Source organism: Dermacentor albipictus, unplaced genomic scaffold, assembly GCF_038994185.2.
Source record: "Dermacentor albipictus isolate Rhodes 1998 colony unplaced genomic scaffold, USDA_Dalb.pri_finalv2 scaffold_11, whole genome shotgun sequence".
In the NCBI taxonomy this organism is placed as follows: domain Eukaryota; kingdom Metazoa; phylum Arthropoda; class Arachnida; order Ixodida; family Ixodidae; genus Dermacentor; species Dermacentor albipictus.
The window spans coordinates 10502285-10530036 of NW_027225565.1; the positions used below are offsets into that span (position 1 = coordinate 10502285).

Here is a 27752-nt window from a genome sequence, read left to right on the forward strand (position 1 = left end):
GATCGTGGCAGACCAACAGCGCTTCTAGGGACTCGATCTTATTCATGATGCTGCGGCAGTTAACATATAAGGATGGTGATGTTCCGCCTATCTAATATCATAAGTCACGTCTTATTTTTTTGCTATACTGAAACGCCCTCCCTTCTCCTCATTCCACCCGTACAGTGTGCCGTTTACGATTAGCTTGTCAAAGACCAGCTTAGCTTTCGCGCCTTCTGCTCGTTCTTGTGCTGAGCTCAGCCAAAGTTTCTTTCTTGTTTCGCGCACGTTTTTCGAAAAATCCTCCGATATTGAATACTTACTACCTTTTGGCTTTGGACAAGCCCTCAGTATCGACACTTTATCTCGGTGGTCGAGCAGTTTGATTATAACTGGACGAGTCTTTCCCTTCTTTTTCCCAATTCTATGACACCTTTCAATATTGTTAACAGTGAGGCCGAGCTTCGCCAAAAAAATGTCGTTTCTACGTACCCTTCACCCGCCCGCCTCCACCTTATATTTCCGGACGTCTACACTACCCCCAACTGCCGGTGCTGTGGAATTCACCCGGCTACGCTTCCGCATATGCTATGGGAGTGCCCAGCACAGTACGCACAGACTAACACCACGACTCTCTCGTCGAGGTTGCATGAGGCTCTGCGGAGCTCCGCCCTCGACGACCAAACCTGGGCGACCCAGCACGCCCGCGAGGCGGCGGCGAGGCAAGCCCTCGACGTCCCTTCGTGGGAGGCGTAGGCCCGGCCATCATAAAGTGCTGGTTCTACAATAAAAGTTTATTCCTCCTCCTCCTTATTGTATTTGTAAGTTCGTCAGGGCTTTCAGTGGTTTCTTCTAGTATGCCAAATATAACTAAATTATTCCTTCGACTTCTGTTCTCTAGTTCGTCGACCTTGAATGTCAAGAATGACACGTTACTTTCCAGTTTTACTACTGTAGATTTCAATTCCTTCATTTCTGCCTTTAACTCAGCTATTACGTTCATCTGTGCTTCTAAACCATTGATTCTCTCGGACACGCTTACAATGTCAGCTTCCATTTTCCCCTGTTTTGCCAGAACATCATTGATAGATGCAGTCATGTTACTCTGCCCCTGAAGAAGTTCCATCAACATTTCACGCTCAGTTGGGCCTGGGTTGGCCTCAACGTCACCACATAGCAAAAGATTCTGCTTAAATGACAAAATACATGAAAAGAAATCACCTATATCGTCCAGGCACGGCAGCAACACCAAAAAGCGGTCATCATTACGGTAGCCTTGTGTAGGTAAGTAAACACCAACCTGCACAGCGTAGCGAAACGGGTTCGTCAACATGCCTGATGTGCCACTGCCATGCCCACTGGTTGCAGTCGCCGCGTCGAAGCCTTTTATACCGTCTCGAACGTTCACGTGATGAGATGTGACTAGCTTTGGCGCAGTCGCAGATGCTGTCACGGGTGCAACGTTGATTTCCCTGATGAAACACTGGTCCACACGTGCCGTTCCGTCTAAGCCGCTGGATTGAAGATCATTTGTAGGCAGCCTTGTCGTCGCAAAGCCCAGCATTACGGACTGCATGCCCAGAGCCATTGCGAGAACCTGCACAGCGTAGCGAAACGGGTTCGTCAACATGTCTGATGTGCCGCTGCCATGCCCACTGCATGGTTGCAGTCGCTGCGTCGAAGCCTTTTATACCGTCTCGAACGTTCACGTGATGAGATGTGACTAGCTTTGGCGCAGCGAGTCCACAACCAGCTTACCGGTAGGAAGACGAGGTAGCACAACACGGTAGTCATTGCTGCTGGCTGAAGCCTGAGCAGCACCTCGTCCAGGGGCCGATAAATCCTTTGAAGCGGAGAACATTGAAGCGGACCACACTACGCACTTAAGCAGCCCCTTCTCGAAAGACAGACCTAGTCGAGCGGGGTGGCTCGGCATGTCTGTCCATCATGCGACTTCGCCATAATGAATAGAGTCATAATAACAAACAAATCATATGGTATATTACTGACTGTCTTTTTGAAAGGAAGAACCGGCTATCATAAGTCTGGAGGGGAAGTTTTTTTTAATATTTCTCTGTAAAAATGTTTCAAAAATGAAAGGCGTCACGACAAAGAATAAAACAGTGTTCTATTTTCTCGGGTTGCTTACAAACTCTATAATATGCATTCCCGGGTGCATATGCTGCCACTTCTCCAGTTTAAACATGGCTTCATGAAAAGAGAAGTGTGCAGCTTAAAGAAAAATGTCTTCGCTGCTGGCCAATGCCACATGCCAATGCAAACTAGCTCTTTCAGATGATCGACGCGTCCTCATGACTGACTCCAATGCTATGGCATATAGCCACAACAAGGGATCGCTCAAGAAGTCTGTCCGTTTGTTGAATATGATGATGCTGTCCATACTATGACACATGCCCACAACGGAGGCCTGGCCAAGAAACTACTGGAACGTTTAAAATAATGAGATTAGGATATGCAAGCTTCTATGAGATTTGACACATAACGTAGCAAAGGTAGGCGAAAGCACACGCTCGTGCCAGTTTCGTCTACGCCATAGACGCAGGAATAAAATGGACAAGATTTTCGCTGCCAGCTTTCACATGCGCGTCGGCGACGGCGCGATTTACATCAGAACGACGACCAAAATTGAAGCCAGCTTTCAGTATATTCACGTCTCTATTACATTAAAACACGGAAACCGATAATAGGTTTGATACGGGTTTCACATTAAGCGAATTTCATCGCACCGCAAGTGCGATTCCGCTCGCATGTGACGACGGAAATCGCCTTCGCAGGTGACGATCCGCCAACTCTTCCTCCCGGTTGGTCGTACGTCGCAGCGATCACTGCGATTTTTCGTCGAAGTTGTGCCAACAGCTGCGAGAGCTATCTCGCGCGTTTGTTTTGGGAAATGGCGTCTGTCACTCAGCAAGCCCTGAAGGTGGTGGTTACATCTTTATTTACAAAAATCTTTGCGGGATTTCAGGGTGGCCCCTGTTGGGAGCGACTCCTTCGGCCCACGTGACAATTTTCAGTTGTTCCCCGAGCTCGGTGGCAGTCCTAAGTAAGGCCTCCCAGGTAAGTTTAGAGGGGGCTGGCAAGAGCGTTTTTTGGGGAGGTGAACCCCTACATCCTCAGAGGATGTGGTCTTGTGTTGCCAATTCGTTCAGGTTAGAATTTTGACATATGGGGTTAAATTCCCCATTGGTGATAATCGCCAGTCTACGTGGGCTGCGAAAAGCGTTTGTCTGAAGCTAGCGAAGGATGGTGGCCTGCGCTCTGGTAAGGTCCCGATGAGGCGCCGGATAAGTGCGCCTCATTTCTTTATACCGTAAGAGGCCAACAAACATTTACACCAAGGACAACATAGGGGAAATTGCGCGTGCTTAATATGATTTATTATTATTTACAAATACTGCTATCTCCTTTTAGAGACATAGCAGAGGTGGGTTACATAACTTATGAACATAACATGTCAACCAACGTGGTTAGGCAGTTCTTTCTGAAATTGATTAGTCGGCAATGAACGCAGAGAACCATCTAAGTTATTCCATAACTCAACAGTGTGTGGAAAAAAAGAAAACTTGTAGCAATCTATTTTTGGAACGAAGGGATCTATGTTTAATGGGTAAGTACGTCGGGTTACTCGCGCAGTAGGTGTGGTTAGCGAGATAGGCGCTTTAATGTTAGTCGATCCATGAACGATTTTGTGCAGCAGGATTACACGGTCACACGTGCGACGAAACGACAATGGGTCCAGTGATAAAGCGTGTGCGTGGGATGACGGTGAAAACATACGGTCGTAACGGCCATAAATAAATCTAACAGCTTTTTTCTGAATGGATTCTAATTTGGAAATATCCTGTATGCGAAAAGGCGACCACACTACAGAAGCATACTCTAAAACAGGTCTAATGAGTGATTTATAGACCGTAAGCTTGCACTTTTTAGTGCCGTGTTTTAAAGTTCGTTTTAGGCACCCTAGTTTTCGGATCGCTTTAGAGCAGACTATATTGATGTGATTATGCCAACTAAGGTTAGTTGTGATAGTAAGTCCAAGGTATTTGAACTCGTTAACTTCGTTAATGCTGTATCCTTGTGTGCTATACGTAAATTTTAGGGGCTGTTTCTTTTTAGTGAAAAACATTGCCACAGTCTCGCTGAAGTTAATGCTCATCTGCCATGTGTTACTCCAGTCTGAAAAGGATGAAAATACGCTGTTAAGCACTTCTTGATCACGAAGAGTACGAATGTTAGAATAGATCACGCAATCATCTGCATAAAGACGTATTTTCACTTGTGTGTTTCTGGCTACTTCAATAATGTCGTTAACATATATGATGAATAGGAGTGCCCCGAGAACTGAGCCCTGTGGCACCCCTGACGTAACCTGGGCTATAGAAGAGGTTTTGTAATGAAAAGTGACGGATTGGAATCGCAGGTGCAGGTAATCGGATATCCAGTCAATTAGTTTATTACCAGGAAAGATTGCAGCAAGTTTTAGAAGCATTTTTTTATGGCTTACCGTGTCAAATGCTTTTGAGTAGTCGATAAAGATCGCATCAAGCTGACCGCGGTTATTCAGTGATGTGGCTATGTCATGTGTGAATTCTAATAACTGCGTTGCTGTAGAAAATCCTGCTCGAAAGCCATGCTGCTGTGGAGACAGGAAGTTATTTGCCGTTAAATATTGAATGATGTGCTTATGGATGATGTGCTCGAGTAGTTTGCGACACGTGGGCAGCAGCGATATAGGCCTGTAGTTAGTGATTAGCTGTTTGCTGCCAGATTTGAAGACGGGAATAATGTTAGCTTGTTTCCAAACACGAGGAACTGTCGACATCTCAAGAGATTTGTTAAATATAATTGTCAGGTACCGGGCGTTTCATTCAGAGTATCGCTGTAAAAGTTTGTTTGGCACTCCGTCAGCTCCAGAACCTTTTGCAGTATCAATTGTTAGTAATAAGTTGAGAACACCAGTGTAAGTTATAACAAGAGTAGAAAGCTCCGGTAAAGTGTTGTTGACGCAAAAAGGTGGATCGACGCCATCATCCCTACAAAATACAGGTTGAAAGTAAGTGTTGAAAGTTTCAGAAATAATCACCGGATCAGAGCAAGGGTGATCGTTTATGGTGAATGATGAAGTGTCGTGAGCAGCCAGAAGCACCGTTGTCCAAAACTTTGATGGGTTTTCTTTCAAGAATGTTGATAACGTGGTGTCGAAATAAAAGTGTCTGGCTTCGTGCATTTTGGTTTTTAAGTCGGACTGAAGCAGGTGCAGTTTTGAGCATTGGTTGCTCCGACTCGCGTTTTTACGTTTGCGGAACCTCTTGATGCGCCGGATAAGATGAATAATGTCCCTGTTATACCAAGGGTGCCTCGGGTTGCGTTTCACACACTTTTGGGGCACAAACAGCGAGATGAATTTCTTAACAATGTTGCAAAACATATCAAACAACTTGTCCACACTGCAAGTGCTGCTACATTGAAAAAAAAAACCATCGTAGGAGGATGCTAGGATATCAACAATGGAATTGTCATCAGCATGGGAAAAATCATTAACAATCCGAAAATCAGGTTTGTTGCGCTCACAAGTGACATCAACTTTCAGCAGAACTCCCTTGTGAGCTGACAAGCCTTCTATGATTTGGCAGTCATATCCGTTTTGTAGTAACTTCTGGTTAAGGAAAATCAGGTCTAGGATCGAGCTTTCGCGGGTAACGCCACTAACAATCTGTGTCAGATCTAACGACAAAACCAAGTCACTAAGCGAGTCACAAATCGGCCTGTCGCGACCATACGAAGCCAATGTGCTCCAGTTAATACAAGGTGTATTGAAATCACCAGCAAGGATCAATTTACAGTCGTGAAGCTTGTGTTTTAATATATAATCGCAACAATTTGGAAATATATTTTTTCAAAATCGGGAGGCTGGTATAAAGCGCCAGCAGCGACCACAAGATAACCTATATATAATTTGCACCATGAAATAGAAAATGAAATAAGAAAATAAAGAAAATAAAAAAATAAAAAAATAAAATAAGGAAACGATAAATTGATGGAAATGAAAGTTGATGAAAAAACAACTTGCCACAGGTGGAGAACTATCCCACGACCTTCGCATTGAAGTTTACTCCTACAAGTTTGTCATTTCGTTATATGTGGTCACCGCCGAACCCGGAGAATCCGAGTCGGAGTGGCGCACCTCCCGGTTGGTTAACCCTCGGGTGATGCGGTGCGCTTCCCCGTTCCCAGGATTTCCGGAGTGGGCGGGGACTCATACTAGATTGATGATTCTGTCCGCTTGATAGAACGTGTGGGAACAATTGTTTAAAATTTGCTGCGTAGTTTTGTTAATAGTGCCTTAACTGTAATTTAAGATCGCGCTTTTTAAATCGCTCATGATTGTATGAACGAAGTCATTCGTGATGGCTAGAGCGATCGCAGTCGCTCGAAGGAAAGGAACGTTTCGTTGTTTGGGCGTTAGTCTCCTCCGCCTCAAGGGCGGAGAAGGCCTCGACTGTGGCCGCCTTTAATATGCGGCCGCTCTCGGTCACTACGCTCACAACGTATTTTAGGTAACGCTGCGCCGGCGCATCCACATATAGGCAACAGAGTGATTGCGGCGGCACAGGGTAACGAAGAATGCAACTAATTGAGTGGAGCCGTGTATTGCGCATGCGGATTCGTACCGTCAGCAACGGCACGCGAACAGGGCAGATAAGAACTCGCAGATTAGATTGGGTTATGTGATTTCTATGCGTTTGTTGACACGCTACGTTGCTAAAGGTGCATTCACACGACCGGACGGAGGAGGAATTTTCGCAGCGGATGGCGCATCAGATGACGCGCGCGTCATTAAAACTTGCCGCCCTCGCCTTGTCCGGCCTCCTCCGCTCGCGGTCCGGATTGAAAATGCTCGCCGGTATTTCCATCCGTCCGTTTGGCGGTCGTCTGGCCTCAATTTAACGTAGTCAACGTCAAATCTGCCAACATTGGACAGGTTGGCGTGGCTACGATGGCGTGTTGTCGGCTTGATGCATCCATGGCTTGATGCCATGTGTGTTTTTGTTGTGCAGGAGTGACCGCATGTGCTTTTGTTGTGGTGCAGCGGGAATGGCGAGTCGTGGTTGCGCGCGCATATCTATTTAGACCGCGCAGCCTGCGGGACCTCAATATGAGTGAGGTGCGCAAGAAAATGCTAAGTGACGAAGCAACCGGCACTTTTTTTGCTCTTGTTGATGGATTCGCAGCGCTATTGAATATAGAGCACGCCGATTATGCAAGCGCGCAGCTGCGTAACAGGCTATTGCAAGAGATCGCTCTCGAAATGGCTCAGCGGCATGCAGAATCAGCGCCTTACTCTGTCGGTGTGTATTATTTGCTATAACTTCATTTTTGTGATAATGATGTGCTGCGTGACCAAAAAATAAAGAAAGAGAGAGGGCAGGGCGCTTTGTCATTTCTGCGCTCAGCCCTGTCTCTCTTTTTTTCTTTTGTGGTCCGCAGCATGTTACCAGTTCAATATGAAGCATGTAGCCGAAACATTTACTTCATTTTTGGGAATGCTCTTCTAGGTTTGAACCATTGTGTTTTCTTCATCTGATCGAACCTCTGCAGAGTTTCTAAAAACGGTTTCCGCGAACAAACGCCGCACCTTCAGGAATTTTCACCCAGAGGAAAAGCATCATCTCCTACAATAACCGTGGGCATTTGAATATCCGGCGAACTTGCCACTTTTACGATTTTGGGCAGTATGATATGGTATGAAGAACTTAATTGGGCCCTGAAGGCCAACCCTAGGTTGACGCGGGCCGCTCCCACGTTGGGACTGTTAGGCCGAGCCCTTCAGCCACATCGCGGGCCTTCTGGACTGAATTGGTCAGAGAGTGATTCGCTGTGTAGCATTTGCCGCCACCATTCTTGTTCCTTGTCGCAGTCTGTGAAGACCACGGGGCACTGTCAAAGCATGTGGTCAAGAGTAATGATGCCATTGCACTTATTACAGTTGGTTTGAGTTTCCCTCTCCAGATAGATCCTGTTAATAAAATCTGGACTTGGGTATGTTCTTACTGTAGCAAACGTAATGTGACCACTTGGGCTCTGCAAAGCTTACCGTGTGGCAATGGGTATTCCCTTCTGCTTAAACAATAATGCTTTGTGATTTCGTTATATGTTAATAATCGATCCCTGTGTTCCCCGGGTGAAGTGTAAGTTGCTCGGTCTTGAAGAGCACGGCTAGAAAGTCCTCGTGCTGCTTCATTTGCCGCCTCATTGAGGATTCTCCGAGCTCCGTCCACTACCCTCAGATGTGCAGGAAACCAGCGTATTTCAATCCTCTCACTGTTGGCCTTCTCTAGTAATTTTGTTGCTATCCGTGTCACATATCCGTTGGTAAGGTTGCGTACGGCTGTTTTAGAGTCGCTGTAAATATCTGTCCACCGATTAGCCCGGATGGCTAAGGCGATTGCAATTTGTTCTGCTACTGTTGGGTCCTTGGTATAGACGGTGATGGCATCCCGTATGTTACCTTGAGTGTCTACAACAACGGAGGTATACGCATCCTTATTTTTAACCCAAGCAGCGTCAACGAACACCGCCTGCTGCTTATGTTGATCTATGTCTTAAAGGAGTGCCTTCGCCCTTGCCTTCGGTCTCTCGAGGTTATGTGTCGGGTGCATGTTCCTAGGGAACGGGGTCGCCTTTATTGTTTCTTGTAGTCCTGCTTGCAACTGTGTTAATAATTCTCCTTCGTTGGTGTGGTTGTTAATTTCTACGCCAATTTCTTCAAGTAGCGCCCTCCCAGGTCGTGTCCCCAATAGTCTTTCCTGGTGGGCCACCTGTTGAGCCTCAGCTATATCTTCCAGTGTGTTATGCAGCCCTAGGCGCAATAAGCTATCATTGGCCGTGCTGATGGGAAGTCCTAGTGCAATCTTTATAAGTCGTCTGATTAAAGCGTTTAGCTTGTTCTTATCAGCCTGTGTCCATTGTAGCATGCCAGCCACGTACGAGAAGTTGCAAAAGGCGAATGCATGTACCAATCTTATGGCACTGTCTTCTCCTAGCCCCTTATGCTTGTTGGTAACTCTACGCAGAAGCCTAAGGACTTCTTCTGACTTGTTAGAGATGTGTTGTATCATCCTGCAATTAGATCCATTCGCATGCAGGAGAAGTCCTAGCACTCTAATAGTCTCCACCTGCCTGATTGGTTCTCCATTCTTGGCGTGTATGTCAATGCGGGGTTCTTTCTCTGGGATATATCCATTCGGCTTGCGCCCACGCTTACTGCTCTGTAGTACCAATAGTTCTGATTTTTTAGCAGGGCAGTTCAGTCCCATACCCTCAAGTGTTGTTTCCACCACGTAAATGCTTTCCTGTAGTTTGGTCTCTGTTTGTCCCATATTACCTTCGGCACTCAAGATTGTTACATCATCTGCATGTATTGCAAAGTGGATACCCTCAATCTGCGCGAGACCTCGAGCCACTTTTGACATTGCCAAATTAAATAACATGGGAGATAGGACAGACCCTTGTGGTGTCCCACGATTCCCAAGTTCCAGAGTTGTCAATTGGAGTTCGCCTAACCTGAGACAAGCAGAACGGCCACCAAGAAAGGCTTTGACTATATTGTGCAATCGTTTACCCAATCCCACCTCCGAGAGGATATCCAATATGGCCCTGTGCTTGATGTGATCAAAGGCTTTTTCTACATCTAGGCCTAGAAGAGCTCTCGTATGTAGCAGGCTAGCAAGAATAAGGTGATGTTTGATTAAAAGCATTCCATCTTGAGTAGAAAGTCCAGGACGGAAACAGTTCAGGTTATGCTGAAGAACATTTCAGTTTTCTACATACTTAGTCAGTCTATTGAGTATGACATGCTCCATGGTTTTGCCCAGACATGATGTTAACGATATTGGTCTTAGGTTATCTAGGTTGAGTTGCTTGCCTGGTTTCGGAATAAGAATTGTGTTAGCAATTCTCCATTCCTTCGGATAATCACCGTTTTTCCAGAGTTCGTTGAAATACTCTGTTAAATATTTTATAGAATCATCGTCCAAATTTTTCAACAGCCTATTGGAAATGCCATCTGGACTGGCAGCAGATCTACTGTTGAGGTCGCACAGGGCTGCGGGAACTTCACTTTCTGTGAAGTCTTGATCCATAGGCTCAGTATTCCCCTGTATATTCAGGCGGTTTTGGGCAGTCCCGCATTTTATTTCATCAATTGCTTTTCGCAGAGGTGTTGACTGCCAAATTCCGCCATCACCTTGTGAACCAGGGGCGCCAATGTCCAAATAGCGAAACCTATAGTTCGCATCAACAAGCGCAAATAGCACTATGCTGAAGGTTTTATTGTAGTTGAAATACAAAGAGCCTGAATCTTTGGCTTGATGATGCACACATGCTATCCATCTATTGCACCAATACAACTGGGGAACTGCCACTTTTCTTTGATGTCTTACATGGCTCTAGACCACTCTCCGTCAGTCTTGGGGGGTCTTCAAGAATTCGTCTTTCAGCTCCAGGTAGATTGCCGCACATGTCTCTTTTATGAGCTGGTTGACAGTTGAGTGTCCTCCCTGAACTGTCAGCTTAAGGAGTAGTGCGTTTCTCATATTAAAAAAAAAGAAAAACAAGAAATTGTTGGTTACACTAAAAATTAACAAAGAAAGACAGAACTCCGCATTCGAATAAAATGTGCACATCTGATATTCACACTGGAATCTGTGTAAAGCGAATATCTTATAAAGCGGCTATTTTCATGCTATGAAACTAAATTCCATACCCACAGTTGTCTTTATTTCACCATATTTCCAACATTCTTATGCAACATGTTTATACAATGTTCATGCGCCGTAGCAAAAACGATTTAGGACTATAATGTTGATGCGCCGTAGCAATCGCTATATCTACGCCGAAATACACGAACTGTTCATTGCGAGAGGTAAGGGCAGTCATGTCACAACGAAGATGTGTTTGCCATTGTACACAGTGCACAGAGATGTAGGATGCTAAAGAGTGGTTTGGTTCTTTCTTTTTTCGTTTCATTCCGGCGTCCACGGGCCAACGGAAATAAGTGCACACGCACATTACACGCGACGTGAAGCGCGCACTTCCCAAGAGAGCGGCAGCAGTCACAGTCGGGAAAGCTGGGGGATGCCTTCGCTTTAAAAGTCAGCGCGCCTCATGAAAAGTGACACTTGACACTTCAAATTGAAGCAAACGCTAGTGCTTACCTGCGGCGAGAAAGCGAAGAGTGATTTGAAGCCGTGTCTTCGCTGGCACAGATGGTTTCACGATGGTTTCTTGCCACTCGATTGTATGTTGAACGCGGGCCAGAAGTTCTAAAAACTGCGTGCTGCGGACGCGCAGTAGGCGCTTGTATTCGTCCGAATCACACTCGAGCAGATCTTCACAAAGCAAGCTCTGGACACAAAGCGTATTCTTCGACATCTGTTGTTTCTTCCAGCATAATCGTTTTCTTTTTACAGCCTACACCTAGTCGTCTTCACTCCGAGTAGAACAGCCAACGCGGACAAACGCCGCCTCCGATAGCTATCTTGGAATGTGCACTCGTACCCAGCAATTTGGCAACGTGCGTGGCGTTGGCGTCGAGAGTAAGCACGCGGATTCCGCCAACGACGCTCCGGCTGTGGGAATGCGACCTAACTCGGCTGCGCCGGATTCAAGTGATGAGGTCACTATTTTGTCCGCGGAGCAGGCGGGATTTTGCCGTCGCGTGTGTATCCACCTTTTTTTAAAGCAAACAGCGTTTTTTTTTTCACGTTGGTTTCGGATGTTGATAGTACGTACTTTTGCGCGGCTTTCGGTTATTTACACGCACTGCTAGTTGTAAATAGTATACGAGGTGTCACTCACGAGACGACATGGCCTTTGGATGGCGTAACAATTTTCTGGTTCCTGTGTACAAGGAACTCGCGATATACGAAAACGCAACAGCTGTAGCGCGGCATGTTTTGAAAGACGGAGCATGTTAAAGAATATGCAACTGCGGTCAAATGCTCTACCGAAAGCATGCGACATAAAAGCATAGTATCCGACGTTTGAACGTCGCGATATACACGCCACCATTTTCCTCGCGTATTCATAGGTATTTTACCTGATGAATTAAGGGCCTCGTTTCAAGATTGTTACTTCCGCTGCGAGACGCGATTGCTTATCAAGCTCGCAAAGTGACCGCACAAGCTGTACCGGGTGTCCGATACTTAACTTGAGCCAAACATTAAAAAAGAATGATACACAAATACCACGTAGGTAGACAGAACGAAGGCAATGATGCTTGCCGTCGCTTGGAGATACTCAGATTGATTGTTCTTTCTTCGTTTTGCCTAATTAAATAATGAGTCTTAATTAGTGAAATTCCCAATTATCGTAATTAGATGAAGAGTGTCAATGAGAAAATTGTACAGCAACATGAAAAGCTCCCGATACAGCTTTCTGTTGCTCAGCACATGCTATGTAAACGTGTTTTTACAAGCATGAGGGAAGCCCGTGAACACGCAAAATTGCCATGCGACTGGCCTCTCGAGTGATAAGAACGTTTGCCAAGTTGTCTCTGATTACCTCTGCTAAACAAAGTGATTATTATCTTAACGTCTACCCATGTTAACCGTTCGGTATGCGTCCATAATTTATTTTCCTTTATCACGTATATAATTCGAATACTAAATATACAAATTCGACAAAAATTGAGTTCAAAATCTGTGAGGTGCTCTTTACAACAATCCTTGCTTTCCCTCAACTAACTTTTAGTTCCTCTTTTTTCAAGACTGTCTACTATATTACGCATTACTTTATTTGATTGTTGACCATTTATTCCATGTTAAAAAAAGAAAAAAAAATACGGCCCAATTCCTGACCTATCTTGCGTAGTGGATCTGCGCCATTTCTGAAGCATATCTTCTCATCTTCATGTTGTTCTATTTGTAATTAGTATTTATTTAATATCTAATTCCTAATTTGCAATATTATGTGTAGGTTTTCTTTCCTTTTTACCTAGTGGCCGCTCGATTCATAGCCGATCGCCCGCAGTGGGTCGAGCCATACCCGTCGGCACCAAGCCAAACCAATGGGGCCACAACGACCGCAGTGATATTCCTGATGGAGTATTACTGCCAAGAAATTCACGAACCCTGCTGCACGTGCGGACCGTTGCCACTGCCTCATCCATCATGTCAAATACCGCTACAAATAGGTAGAAGTGGCCAACAGTTGCCGTGCGACTCGCTCGATGGCTCTCGGGCGTGCTGCCATGTGGAGACGCTCCCTTACGAGATGATCGCAGCTCAACCGGTGACTTTTCCTGCCTTTTTCGTCGCAGAGGGCGCCTTAATTGCCGCCGAAAACGGTAGCAGAGAGGAGCGCCCACCGTCATTCATTTTTTCAACCGAAGCTACGAAAGGCAAAAGAGTCCGTCGCGAAGCGACGTCGTCGCATTCCCCTTCCACCGGAAGTGCCGGTAGCGGCGGCGGGGCCACAGCCGCTGAGGGCCATGTCATCCATGGCCTGGACTCTACTGCGCGCACCATCAGCAGCGTGGCCCCGTACTGGGTTCCTGACGAGATCAAGCGCTACTTCCGAAACTGCGGTAGCAAGAGCCGCGGCCGCAGCCTGCACCGCCGCTGTTCTCACAAAGCCAGGAGATCGGCGGGCTGCAAGCACAAAAACGTATTGCCAGAGAGCCCGCCCTCGCGCATCATGCCTCGCCACATCCTCTTGGCTCTCCTGGCTGTCGCGGTGACCCTGCTTCTGGTGGGCGTGTGCGCAGACGTATACGCGATGCTGTGGCAGGGTCGTGGGAGCAGACCTCCTCCTCATCCTCCGCTAGAACCTTTTCAGAAGAGCGGCGATGTCGTGCCGATGCTCTCGGGACAACCGTACAGTAACGATGAGGACTCGAGATGGGTCAAGGAGGAACTGCTGGAATACCCGGCTCGACCTGCCCAGAGACGGATCGAAAACACGGTATATTTCCCATCTCATCGCACCGAGAGCAGCGTTGAAGAAACAAATGAAGAGATAAGTGCCAGCACCATTGATACCGAAACGAAGCAAGGAGAAGTGATGGGACAACGGGATGGTGCAGACAATGCAGATCACTCGAAGGGTGCTGCCTTGAACAAGACACGCGTAAGTCCATCTCGACTTGACTTCTTTTTCTGCTGACATAGTAAGTATTTATGGGAAAGAATAGAGAATTCCATCCATATAGGGAAAGCTATCGTATGAGGGACTTGGTTTAAACTCTTCTGCTTCATACAAGATACGGTTAGATCTAGGTATATTTGTAGCATTGCGCTCCGTTCTCTTGCCATTACATTTGCCAGGAGAGGGCCAATGATCGGAGAAAATTTCAATGCACCTATATTGGGTATGACGGTGGGATTCAAGACAGCACGCACCCACCCATTTCTAGCTGGCCTTCCACAAACACAAGCGCATCTTATTAAAAACCGTTCACCCTCTGTTACAGAGGCAGTCACCATGCGACGCGTTCACTTTCACCTACTGCCACAGCCCACGCAACGAATTCTTCTACAAGCGCTCCATAAATGCTTGCGTGGCGGTGGCGACTGACACGGTCGGCCTTTGCATCGTAGGCCGTAACAGATTCGCTTCCAAGAGTAGCTGCCGACAGGCATGCGTCGACGGAACGAGCCGCGCCGACCGCTGCCTCAACAATGCTGTCTTCAGGAGGTGCGAAACGTAAGGACATGGTTTCGCATCTTTTGTTTCGTGAGAATATGGTGTTAATATACAAATTATGTGCATTCCACTTACTGCGAGATCTGTGCACGCGGAGCTTCTTTGATGTAGTGCTTGTAATTCTAGTAATTGTGTTGACGGTATGTGATGCTGCTTTAATGTACATACATGTGCAGCGTTATGTAGATGCGGTGGTATGTCATGCATGTGGTAACATTGCATGTGTTGAAGCAGTACACGAGAATGAATTACGTTGACTTCTTTATTACTCCAACAAAAGGAGCAATCATCAGCGCTTCACAGTCGAGCATATCCATACCCGCGACGACTTCCATCACATGATCGATTCCGAGTCGATGTTGCTCTCACGGTGCAGCTGCATGTACGTGTAGAAATACGCAACGTAACGTTTGACAGTTAACCTGTCTACACGCCTTGCAAAAACATGAAGACATGAACAACTTCACCTACCAATTTACACGTTGATTGATGTCCTTTGGGGTCACATTAAACGATATCAACACAATTTCTGACTCATAAACCAGTACCACCAAGCATTTGCATCATTTCCAAACTCCTCCAGGTAAAGTCACAGCAATTCTCCGTGTTTTCTCTCCCCGTGTCTCAGCTGTGTGAGAGTTTCCGCTCTGTCTAGTCGGCAAGGCATTGAAGACATATCCGGAGAAGGAGGCAAGAAAGCCACGTCCACATGCTACGCCTCAGCGACTGCAACGCGATAGCATTATTAGGATTAGCTCACCCACTGCTCTTACTGCACTGCCAACAGAATTGATTGGCGTTACAAACCGCGTTAAAATCCTTGCGGGGGCACATATGGTGTAATTGTGTCGAGGTAGGCCCACATAGTCACAACATTTGTTTACCCAGTCACCTGGATCGGCCCACTCCAATCTAACGCTACACTCATTACGCTCGAGGCACACACACGGCCCAAGAGAACAACATCAGCACTCCTCCCTTCGCGGAAACTATTGCTATGAGGGGCTTCACGCGTGCCACGCGTCGCACAGCAAGAATGAGAAAACTGAGAGCACTCCAGCTTCCTATAACCGTCCCTTGTGGCAACTAGCGCTTGTAGATACTTGTGAGGTCGCTTCTCCTTCGCATTTGGCCCAGGTTTACCGTTGAAATACTTCCCTGGTCGGCCCAGGTCGGTGGCGGAAAGGACGCGCCCGGCGTTGTCTGTTGTGTGCACTACACGACACAAGCGAGAGACGTTTGCTGGAATGTGAGGGGGTGCAGCCAACGCTTGAACTAGACAAGACAAGATAACACAGGAAAAAGCGCAGTACGTTAAAAAAAAATATCAGCTTCGCTTCTTCTGCGACACAAGATGCAACAAGCATCCTCTGAGGTTTCTGCAGAAATTTGTTGCCATAGTCTAATTATTCTCATTGAAAATACGTACATTATTATGCCATAGAAATGTGTATAACCCTGGTGGCCTTGTGCTCGTCCTTAACATGCGCGACGTTCATTAGAGGACAGGATCCCGAAATACTTCTGCGGGTTTCGAGATGACACGCTCGTACGTTGCACTACCCAGAGTGCATGAACAAACGTTTCTGCTTCTCAAACCTGCCGCCGTGCGTGATATTGAAGGGACCGTAGAGACAAATATTAAATCAAGCTAAAGCGATAGATTAGTGCTCGAGGACCTCTAAGGCGTCAGTATTATCGCGAACAGAGCATTAATAGTCGAGAAATTCGGATAAATGCAGGGCATGATCAGAGACTCCCCCGGGACATTCAAGTACTTTCCCGGTGACGAAGGCCCTCCTTATTATATTTCTGTCACTATTACTCAACCACTCGCTATAAAAAGATCAACGTATTACATAATGAGACGAACAAAAAATGCTGTTCATCCAGTTCTATTGAAATTAAAAAAAATTTAATCATTAGCATTACTTTTGACAACGACGCGGGGGGTCGAAAGGTTTCGTTTTCGCTCAACTCTGCGCCGCTCGCGCTTTCGTGCTTCAGTAGTTTCGTTGTCGCCTAGCGCTGCGCCGGTTTTGCTGGCTCACGAAACTCGCATAAACTGCAGGTAGCAGAAAATTGAACTTACACGTGATCTCGCGGTATGTCCGAATGGTCCACACCACTTGACCGAAAGAAGCTGCAGCGGCGAATCCATCGCTCTGTATTGGCTCGGTTTCCAGTGTTGCCAGGTCGGACAACGTGGCCCAAAGCTAGAGAAACAGTAGCCCAAATGTAGCCAAACACAAAAAAGAGCAAACCGAATTTGTAGCCAAATATAGCCATTGTTATTTTCAGTTTTATTTGTATATACATTTTCGCGTTAGACTACGGTAATCACTTTTTGTGCAACCCATCGTAAAAAAAATGTCCGTGATGCCGTGACGGTCGACCCTTGACATCTACAACAGCTAAACATCTTGAAGGCGCAGCGCAATATAACGAAGACAGAAGGCAGGAACACACAGGACAGCGCTGATCTCACAACTAACTTCATTCGAAGGCATACACAAACTTATGTACGCAACCCATAGCCACGTGCTCTCCCATCAATGACGTCATTAACAGTGCACATGCAAAAAGCGCAAAACCCTGTAATCTAATGTTACACTATGAGGTGGCTTAAAAATTCAAATTCACTGTCATGCAAATTTAACGATGGCCTGCTTACGCTACACGACCCTTCTTTCCTAACATAGTAGACCTCCATAATCTCCCTCGTGGTCTCCCTCGATGTCGAATGGAAGCACGAACAAAAAACTTGGAGGACGCTTGGAGGACAACCGGTCAGAAAGTGTTGTGGTACGTTGATGGAAATGAACTGATCATGATTTATGGCGATAGAAACAGACACGCTGTTCGGGATTGAAGTAGGGATTATAATTTAATATTGGCAAAGAATATCTCAAAGGCCAGTAAGTGGCGATGCCTGGCAATGAAATCTTGGTATTTCGAATGTAGTCTATGCGATTACTGTAAGTAAGTCGGCTGTTATTTAATACAACATAATTATTGCTTAAAATTGCAGTTGCTATAGTATTAGACACTTGCGCTTTATTCTATGCTTCGGAAACCAAAGCGCACGCATGGCTACGTCAACACGCTGTCAAGAATGGCGAGTTGCGCAACAAGATTGCCACCTTGCCACCCGATTACGACAAGGGGTGCAAGACGCGCACCTCTCCCTCTCCGTCGCTGCAGCTGGGAGGCGTTCAAAGAAGCGGCCTTTGCGCTGGAACCCGCTTCCTTCCTCCAGCCTCATCGACATTGTGACGGGACGAGTTCGGTGTGTGGACAATGATTCCAGAGTTCCCCAACGCGGAGCTGATTTGACACGCCTGGTCAAGCTGCCGTGGGGACGACGTATTTTTGTGCTTCTCACGGTTCGGAGTGGCTCGGAACAATGAGCGACGCTCGATCGGCAACGATAGTTTCCCGGAACGGCACCCCGTGCGGTTGCCTCTGTGTACAGAGCGTGGTTGCCTTTGTGTACGTAAACTGATCTTCAGAGCAGCTGCGAGTTGGTGATGTGAAAACGAAGAGTCGCCGCGTCGTAGGACCGGCGGATCGAGTGTATAAAAACTGTGGTTGTGCGAATGCTGGACACACTTCTCTTGAGCAGTCATGTTAGACTGACACACTTCTCTTGAGCAGTCATGTTGGACTGTTACTCTTTTTCTCAAGCAGTCATGTTAGACTGAGTTAATTTCTGTAAATAAACCCTTTTCCCCGTTCTCGATGAGAAGCAGTTCTTCACTTCCTCAACGATCTCAGCGTAAATAAGTTGGACGACGGCATGGGCCAGCTACCTCCGAATTCATGCCGTACTCCAATCTTGGCAAAGGACCACGGACGATGGGATTGAGCCCCCAATCCTGACAACTGGTGGCAGCGGTGGGATGGACTTTGCGACATGGTGCTGTATCTGCGGTGAGTGCTTGGTTTTTGCTTTGACTCTCTAGGCTTCATTTTGTGGTTGTTCTGTTTAGAACAGTAGGGAAGCTAGATTGTTGTGTGTTAGCTAGGTTGTGTTTTCCTAGCTAGATTTAGAGAGCAGAATCAAGGCAGTAAAGCAGCAGTCATGGAGTTAAGGACACTGCTGAGAGACGAGTTGTTGATTGTTGGTGAGGAACTGGGCCTAGATGTACGCAAGGAAATGCTCAAATCGGAATTATTGGAGCTAATTTCCAATCAGGCCAGTGAGCAAGATATTGAAATGGGATTGGAACTTCTCAAAAAGAGAGAGAAACGGGAAAAAGAAAGAGAAGAACGGGACAGAGAAAACCGAGAGAGAGAGGAACGCGATAAAGATCGCGAGTTTCAGTTAAGGAAAATGCAACTTGAACTTGAAAGCAAACGTTTGGAGTTGCCTCAAGGAAGTGAAGGCGCTCTGGGTCGATCAAGTGAGGCAGAATCGTACCGCATGGACAGGCTATTAAAGCCATTTGAGGTCGGGACCGACATAGGCTTGTTCCTAAACAATTTTGAAAGGACTTGCGAGAAGATGAACTTCGGCCCGAGTACATGGCCACAGCGGTTGCTGTCTATGTTGCCGTGTGAGGCGGCGGAAGTAATCGCCAGATTGAGTGTGCAGGATGCATATGATTATGCGAAAGTTAAGGCTAGTCTCCTGAAGAAATACCGCCTTTCAGCCGAAGCTTTTCGGCAAAGGTTTAGGAGCACAGGCAAGAAAGATAGCGAGGGCTATCCGGAGTTTGCGTATAGCTTAAAGGCCAACCTAGTCGAGTGGCTTAAAAGCGCGGAAGCGTACGACAGCAGAGACATGATCATTGAATGCATGTGTCTAGAGCAGTTTTACAAAACCATCCCCCAAGCTGTGAAACTGTGGGTGCAAGACAGAGGTAATGTAAACACTGTGGAAAGGGCGGCTGAATTAGCCGAAGAGTACGCAACCCGTAGAAAATTGAACGCCGAGGAGGGAAACTGGGACGGTCGAAATGGACCGCGGAAACCATTTCCGTTCAAAAAGGGTGCGCAAACTAGACGATCCGAGCCTGTAGACATGGCGGAAAAGCCCGCAGAAAAGAGCGAGGAGAAACTTAACGGAGAAACCGCACAGAAGGAACAGAAAAGAAAATTCGAATCTGTTAGACCAATTCGCTGTTACAAATGCCACAAACTGGGACATATAGCTGTAAACTGCGAGAAGTCTAGCGTAGTTTTTTCCTACGTGGAGGAAAAAGATGAGAATATGGAACTTTTAAGTCCATATCTCCACGACCTGCAAGTTAATGGAAAACCATGCCGAGTGCTAAGAGACAGTGCCGCCACGCTGGACATTGTCCATCCGTCTTACGTGATGGTAGATGACTTCACCGGAGAAGTAGCATGGATAAAACAGGTTGTAGAAGAACACAGCGTGTGTCTGCCCATGGCCAAAGTCAAAATCAGTGGACCATTCGGGGAGCTAGAGACTGAGGCTGCAGTTTCCAAATTTTTGTCACTGCAGTATCCCTACATCTTTTCGAATCGTTCGAATCAGTTACTGCGTGACAGAGGGCTCAAACTGGGAGAGGGCGTAGTACAGGCATTGACCCGAGGCCAAGCTCGTAAGATCGCGGCGCTTTCGGCTGAAAATGCTCAAGCTCCTCCAGCGGAAGCAGAAAAGGGCATAACTTCAATACCCGAATCCGAGCTAGGCCCGAGGCACAAAAGAACAGTTGAGGAGAGCCTGCCAGCTGACCAGTTCAATGAGAGCGTAGCACTAGAGTGTCAGAGTTCTAACCTGCAGGAAGAGCAAGCAGACGCGCTCACAAGCGAGACAGGGTCGTTATTATCACCGGCCTCAAAGAACTTCGATCAACTCTTACGCGTGGATAGAGAGTCCCTGGCAGCCGAGCAAAAGAATGATGAGAGCTTAGCTAAATTACGTGACACAGCTAAAGAAGGCATTGCTAGGCGCAACGTAACGATACATGAGAGAGGAGGATTGTTGTATCGGCATTACAGAGATCGAAAGGGTAAGATTTTAGATCAGTTAGTCATACCTACCAAGTATAGGGAGGACCTTTTGAGTCTTTGTCATGGAAATGGGTGGTCCGGCCACCTAGGCATAAACAAATCAAAGGAAAGATTGCTTATGGAATACTACTGGCCTGGCTGTTTCAAAGATGTAGAAAACTTTGTAAGATCATGCGACGCCTGCCAGCGTTCTGGTAAACCAGGAGAGACTTGGAAAGCTCCACTGAAGGTAGTGCCCTTAATAACAGAGCCTTTCAGACGACTTGTAATAGACACGGTAGGGCCTCTTCCAAAAACAAAATCAGGCTACAGGTACTTGTTTACCATGCTGTGTCCGGCCACCAAGTTTCCAGAAGCAATCCCTTTGAAAGAGCTCAGCTCCACTGAAGTAGTAGACGCGCTTTTGACAGTGTTTGCACGAGTTGGGTTTCCAGCCGAAATTCAGGCAGATCGAGGGTCAGTATTCACGAGTGCACTGACTTCCACATTCTTGCAAAAGTGCGGGGTAAAGTTAATACACAGTTCTGTCTATCACCCTCAGTCAAACAGTGTAGAGAGGTGGCATTCGGTGCTTAAGCGAGTTTTGCGTGCGCTCTGTTACGAGCACAAGGAGGACTGGGAGAACTGTCTGTCGGCAACTTTGTTTGCTTTGCGAACGGTTCCACATGAGGCGACAGGGTTCTCACCAGCAGAACTAGTGTATGGGAGGACACTCCGGTCTCCACTGAGAATGTTAAGAGAGATGTGGGAGGAAAGAGGGGAGAGTCCAACCGTGGTTGAATACGTGCTAAATTTACTGGAGCGGCTAAGCGCAACCCAGAAATTAGTCGGAAAGAACATGGCAATAGCTCAAATGAACGCCAAGGTCTATTACGACAAGAATGCGAGGCTTCGTACGTTTAAAGTTGACTTAACGATGAAAGCGGAAAAGTGTAGGTTTGGTTGTTCGCAGGTTACTTATCTGGGCCATGTTGTTGGTCAGGGCATGAGACGGCCGGCTGAGCTGAAAATAGCGACGATTGGAGATTTTTCTCAGCCGCGCACGAAAACGGACGTTCGTTCATTTTTGGGACTTGTGGGGTACTATCAACGGTACATTCCGAATTACTCGCAATTGGCAAGTCCATTAACAGACGCCCTCCGAAAGGGAGCACCGAGTAACGTACACTGGGATAAGGACAAAGAGAACGCTTTCCAAAGTTTGAAAAGGCTATTGGTTTCTCGCCCTGTGCTTCGCGCGCCAGACTACACAAAGGAATTCATAGTTCAATGCGACGCAAGCGACAGAGGTATGGGCGTGGTACTTAGTCAGGTCGGCGACGATAACGAGGAGCATCCTATCCTCTACGCCAGCCGTAAACTAAATGTAAGAGAGGAAGCCTACAGCGCTTCAGAGAAGGAATGCGCTTGTTTGGTTTGGGCCGCCCAGAAGTTGTCGTGTTACTTGTACGGAGCGAAGTTCATCTTCGAGACCGACCACTGTCCTCTGACGTGGCTCAATCAAATGTCACACAAAAACGGCCGCTTGCTCCGATGGAGCCTCACTCTCCAAGAGTACAACTTCTCCGTTAGATATAAGAAGGGAAAGTTGCATAGCAATGCGGATGGTTTGAGCAGGCTAATTTGAATTCTGCGTTTGGGGGTCCCGCCTAAATTTTAGGGTTACTAGTGTTAAATTTATTAAGCGGAGAAGATCCCCTCTCATTTAGTAGGATTCCCTCCATGATTGCTGAATTTGTCAGCAGGAATTTGCTTCAGAAATTGGCATAGTGAAATGCAGCATTTTTTTTTGTTTCTGCACTTATGTTGTTGTTGTTTTTTTGAAGCCTAGCGAGTCTAAAGTGAGAGCCAATGCACGTCATCTCGGCGCAGAGCCGTGTTGTGGGGTTCATTTTGCAGTTGCCTGTCCTTGTTGGATGTTTTGGGGCGGTGACATCAATGCACAAGCGGTCACTGCGAGCCAAGACATCAATCCCCCCCCCCTGACCAGCAGCCGTTCTCTTCCTGCCTAGCGGTTGTCAGCGCTAGACAGTCGAGACTTTTCGGGCCATGGAGGCGCTGTCAAGAATGGCGAGTTGCGCAACAAGATTGCCACCTTGCCACCCGATTACGACAAGGGGTGCAAGACGCGCACCTCTCCCTCTCCGTCGCTGCAGCTGGGAGGCGTTCAAAGAAGCGGCCTTTGCGCTGGAACCCGCTTCCTTCCTCCAGCCTCATCGACATTGTGACGGGACGAGTTCGGTGTGTGGACAATGATTCCAGAGTTCCCCAACGCGGAGCTGATTTGACACGCCTGGTCAAGCTGCCGTGGGGACGACGTATTTTTGTGCTTCTCACGGTTCGGAGTGGCTCGGAACAATGAGCGACGCTCGATCGGCAACGATAGTTTCCCGGAACGGCACCCCGTGCGGTTGCCTCTGTGTACAGAGCGTGGTTGCCTTTGTGTACGTAAACTGATCTTCAGAGCAGCTGCGAGTTGGTGATGTGAAAACGAAGAGTGGCCGCGTCGTAGGACCGGCGGATCGAGTGTATAAAAACTGTGGTTGTGCGAATGCTGGACACACTTCTCTTGAGCAGTCATGTTAGACTGACACACTTCTCTTGAGCAGTCATGTTGGACTGTTACTCTTTTTCTCAAGCAGTCATGTTAGACTGAGTTAATTTCTGTAAATAAACCCTTTTCCCCGTTCTCGATGAGAAGCAGTTCTTCACTTCCTCAACGATCTCAGCGTAAATAAGTTGGACGACGGCATGGGCCAGCTACCTCCGAATTCATGCCGTACTCCAATCTTGGCAAAGGACCACGGACGATGGGATTGAGCCCCCAATCCTGACAACGCTGAACTGCGTATCACGCGTAAAATCGTCGTTTCGTTTTCAATCCGATTGGTTTCACTTTGACTGTTTAAATACCAAAGCAGTTGGGCAGGAAACCATGGAAACACGTAGCTATTACCGCAAAAGTACTTAATACTTCGGAAAACATGAATCGCAGGAACGTCGAATTGTTACACAAACTACTTTGTCACACTTACGGCAGCACTTGTCGTCTGCCTCCCACTAATGCCGGCGTATAATCACTATCGCGCTCACCTACCACCGCTGCTAACAAGCTGCCAGTGAAAGACTACATCCTAACTGCAGATAAAAAAATTCTGATAAAAAATTTTCTACGGCGTTTTGATTACACACTCTGACTAGCAAACTTTGCATTGCATTAAAAAATAGGTACCATGAAAATAGGCTCTCAGCTCTTTAATATTCACATTTAAGAGTGGAATGTGATAGCATTAAAAGATCCCTGCCTGCTTCTCACCGTTCCCAGCAACTGCAGTGTATGCAACCATAATGTTTACCTGCAAACGCTGGAGGCGAACAATATGCATGAATGCGAGCTTTCTGGTTATTTTTTTTTTCATTCCACTCGCATGGCAGGTGCCGCCGATGCTGCGGAGGCGAGTGCCATCTGTAAGGTGTTGCATGGAACCGAGCGGGGCGCGCCGATCCTACTTGGCAGTAACCGCTGGTCCTCGTTTTTTTCCTGCGTCCCATATGTCCTGATTCGCGCTGCACCACTCAGTCTCATGGAAAACCAACTAGCCCAAACCATCACCCCCCTACTAAGATGTCGAACAGCAGCTAGAAAAGGGGTTTGTGTTCGAGGTTCCGCGTAACAAACATAGTTTTCTCGTATAATTAAATTACAATTCGACGCTACCATGTCTATAGAGTGAGTGTAAGTCGTATTTTACGAATTTTCTGCCACGTTTTGCTTTGAGAAAATCAGTTACTTCAGTAATGCATATGCGCCAGCCGAAGGGCCTACGTGGTTCGAGATAATTTTTTCACACAGCAACGGCGTCGACGCCGGATTTTCTGCGACACGGAGCCCTTAACGCCTATCGCATTAAAGTTCATTTCACACGCAAAGGAAAATGGCAGTAAAAAGCTTACCGTGGGAAACGCGGACTAGGTCAGAAACTGTGCCTAGCGCGATACTTCAACCTGACACCTTCGCCTTGGACACACTGGAGCGTGTCATTTACCCAGGCTTCCCTTCTTTCATGTCGGCGCCACGATGGCACAACCATAATGCTCTCTGTTTCTCAGCATAGCCATGTTAGTACAGTGCACTGTGAAACACCCTCCACTCCCAGGCTCATCCCGATGTCCGGTAATTGGGTGTCGGGATAAGACGAAGATGAGACAACATTGCCGGAGTAAATGTTAGCACGGTGAACCGCGGTGCAAATTTAAGTTCGTCAAGGATAAAATCATCGGCTCAAAGAATGATGCACTGAGGGGGAGGGGGGGGGGGGGCATTTCGCGCACACACGCACAGCCACACTGCTGGCTCAGCCAGCTAAAACATAGCCTTCAAGTTTTGTTTCTACTCTATGAGAGTCACCCCTGGAGCGTGGATTAAGGATCCACTCATAGCCTAAACAAAGCCAAGTCGCAGATTTTCAGTAGCCCAAATATAGCCACGTAGCCAACTCACCCAAGTCGACGCCAAAATTTTTTTTGTATAGCCCAATTTGGCTATATATAGCCAAACCTGGCAACACTGTCGGTTTCTCCGTGGCTTCGCGTTTGCGTTTTGGGCAAACAACCGTAGCGCCGTCTGTCGGGTGCCGTTTTGCTCACCGACGGCATCAAAAGGCGATGATGGCGTATGCAACGTCAGCACCTTCCGGTTGGGTGCCGGAAGATTTAAATTTCGATAAAGATGTTCGGACCCTTGAGATGCAATTTTCCCGTAGACTCAGTATTTTCTTGGCACGAAATAAGTGTTGCGAAGTTTTCGAAATGGTATTTAAACAGTACACATTGACTTAGCATTTCGCTTCAGTGCCTCTTTAAGTTGACCTTCTCCTTGCCTCCCATTTTTATTCTTCCTGTTTAGAAGGGGAACCCTCCAAGAAAGTTGTAGACCTTTTTGGTCAAGCGGCAAGAGCTTTACATCGTGCGGAAACTAAAGCATTGAATCATCTACAACACCGAAGAAAACTCAGTATTTTGCACTAAGCATCTCTAGCGATTATTCATAGCGACTCTTGATAGGTGTGGTTCTGAGTTACCAAACTGTTTTTGTTCTCGAAAAATTGTAGAAGCGATGACGCAAAGCCGAAATTTGGCACGGATCACAAATTATGTTGTACGTGAAGGCATGGCAGCAACCGAATGGCAGGCACTGCTTTCATGTGAAGGGAATAATGCTTAATCCATGCTTACATTCAGTTACGCGGCGTAGCGCAGCAAACGTCTATACAAAGCGTAAAGCGTAAGCGTATGAAGCTAGCATTTTAAACGTTTGGCCCCAGCAGGAAATGGAAAACTTCCTCCGTCAATCAAAGCCGTCGTTCCCGACGTGTATTTAAACTTCGCTTTAAGAGCTATATTTGTAACGCGAATGGATCGCAACACGCAGGCAAGACGTCACAGGCCTGTGGTGGCACTTCGACGGTCATTCGTGCCTCCGTTGGAACTTGCCGTCTGGCTTGTGCCCTTCGTACCACAGTGACGTGTTCTCGTCACAGCGGGACTGCTGGACCAATTGTGAGGCGAAGCCCCGTAAGCGACTGTGCCGGGCAGCCACTCCCGACGTCTGCTACAGCGCACACCTGAGGTTCCCCTACTTCGCCGTGGGTGGGCCGCGGGTGCGGTGCCTCAAGGTGTCGTCGATCAGCTACGGTGGACGCCGCTGCCTGGCCGGTTCAAACCGGTTTCCAACCGTGCAGGCCTGCCAGGAGGCTTGCATGTCGAACACTCATTTCGACTAACGCGTGAAGCGTACTCGCCGGGTTCACACGTGAATCGGCGCACTATTGCCGCAGAAGCCATCCTAACGTTAAATAAAAAAAAACGCGTGGATAGACAACCGAACCTTATGTCAACATTACTTGACATTCACTCTTGGCAAGCTGTTAGAGTTTACATTTTGCCGCTTCAATTCACAAATCACATTCAGTTTTATTGCCAATCCAGTTACGCACGCAGTTTGTTTTTGGTCCCGGAATGCCGATTCCAACAGCCTTGCATATATGGTCACTCAGTGACTGTAACGCTATGGCGCTGAGCACGATGTCGAGGGTTCGATTCGAAGCCATGACGGCCGACTCCCCACGAGGACAGAATGCAAAAAGTTCTCGTGTGCCGAGATTTGGGTGCATGCTGAACAACCGCAGCTGGTCAAAAATAACAATCCGAAGTATTTTACTGCATAGTATAATGGCGCTTCTCATATCAGCATCTGTTGCTTCATAATAATGCTATGAATATTACTTTCTCTAATATTACTTTGGCCTAATGAAAAACAACGCCAGTTGTGTGACTATTACATAAGCACTTGTCACGACATGGTGGCAGGCTTACAAGTGACTATTGCATTTTGGGGACATTCTCGGTTGCTATATTGAAGCACGGCATGATAGCCAGCCACGCAAGTCGGCGCTCTATATAACGAACGCACTAACGAACGGTCCTTTTTCATAAACCGCTTTCATAAATTCGCCCGTGAATAGCAGATGCTGGCTTTAGAATTCATAGCTAGGCTCTGTTTTAATGTTGCAGGTATGACTGCTCAGCAACATGAATAACCTCTGTGAATCAAACGGTTTTGATTTCAGTATGTGGAGAGTGACTTGTTTGGTTTGGAATATATTCATCTATATAAAACAGCAGGCAAATGTGGGAATTTTAATTATTAATTAAATAATTAATTTATTTAATATGCTGTTTATAGTATTACAATACACCCGAGGGCATTGCTGTAGGGAGGATGTTACAGAAAAAAACACGAATAATGGTTGAAAGGGGAAGGCACCAAGAAAACACACCAAGACCCTGGTTTCTACAAGTCAGGATAAGCGCTAAGCGCTATCACAAAAAATTGGAGGACGCTTAAGCTTCGCCCATAGAGAAAGAAATTCAACAAGAGGGGACACTCTTCAAAAACTGGCAACAGGAAACACGTCACGCCTAGTTTCAACAACGTCCGTTAGTTGACGCGAGCATCAGAAAAAAAGAATGTGAAATAAACTTCCAGACAACGTTTTATT

General features: G+C 46.9%; 1 protein-coding gene across 1 annotated transcript; it reads left to right on the plus strand.

The window, feature by feature from the left end:
* The first annotated feature begins 13052 nt into the window (after positions 1-13052).
* On the plus strand, positions 13053-26558 carry LOC139051276 (uncharacterized). The gene is made up of 3 exons (XM_070528276.1): positions 13053-14130; positions 14474-14706; positions 26123-26558. Exons 1-3 carry the CDS (start codon positions 13102-13104, stop codon positions 26472-26474), a joined length of 1614 nt encoding a protein of 537 aa, XP_070384377.1. The 5' UTR covers positions 13053-13101; the 3' UTR covers positions 26475-26558.
* Positions 26559-27752: the final 1194 nt, after the last annotated feature.

Coding starts and splice junctions, on each gene's coding strand:
- LOC139051276 (XM_070528276.1), top strand. CDS start 13,102: ATGGAGTATTACTGCCAAGAAATTCACGAACCCTGCTGCACGTGCGGA. Junction 14,131..14,473: donor CTGCCTTGAACAAGACACGC/GTAAGTCCATCT, acceptor CCTCTGTTACAG/AGGCAGTCACCATGCGACGC. Junction 14,707..26,122: donor GTCTTCAGGAGGTGCGAAAC/GTAAGGACATGG, acceptor CGCAACACGCAG/GCAAGACGTCACAGGCCTGT.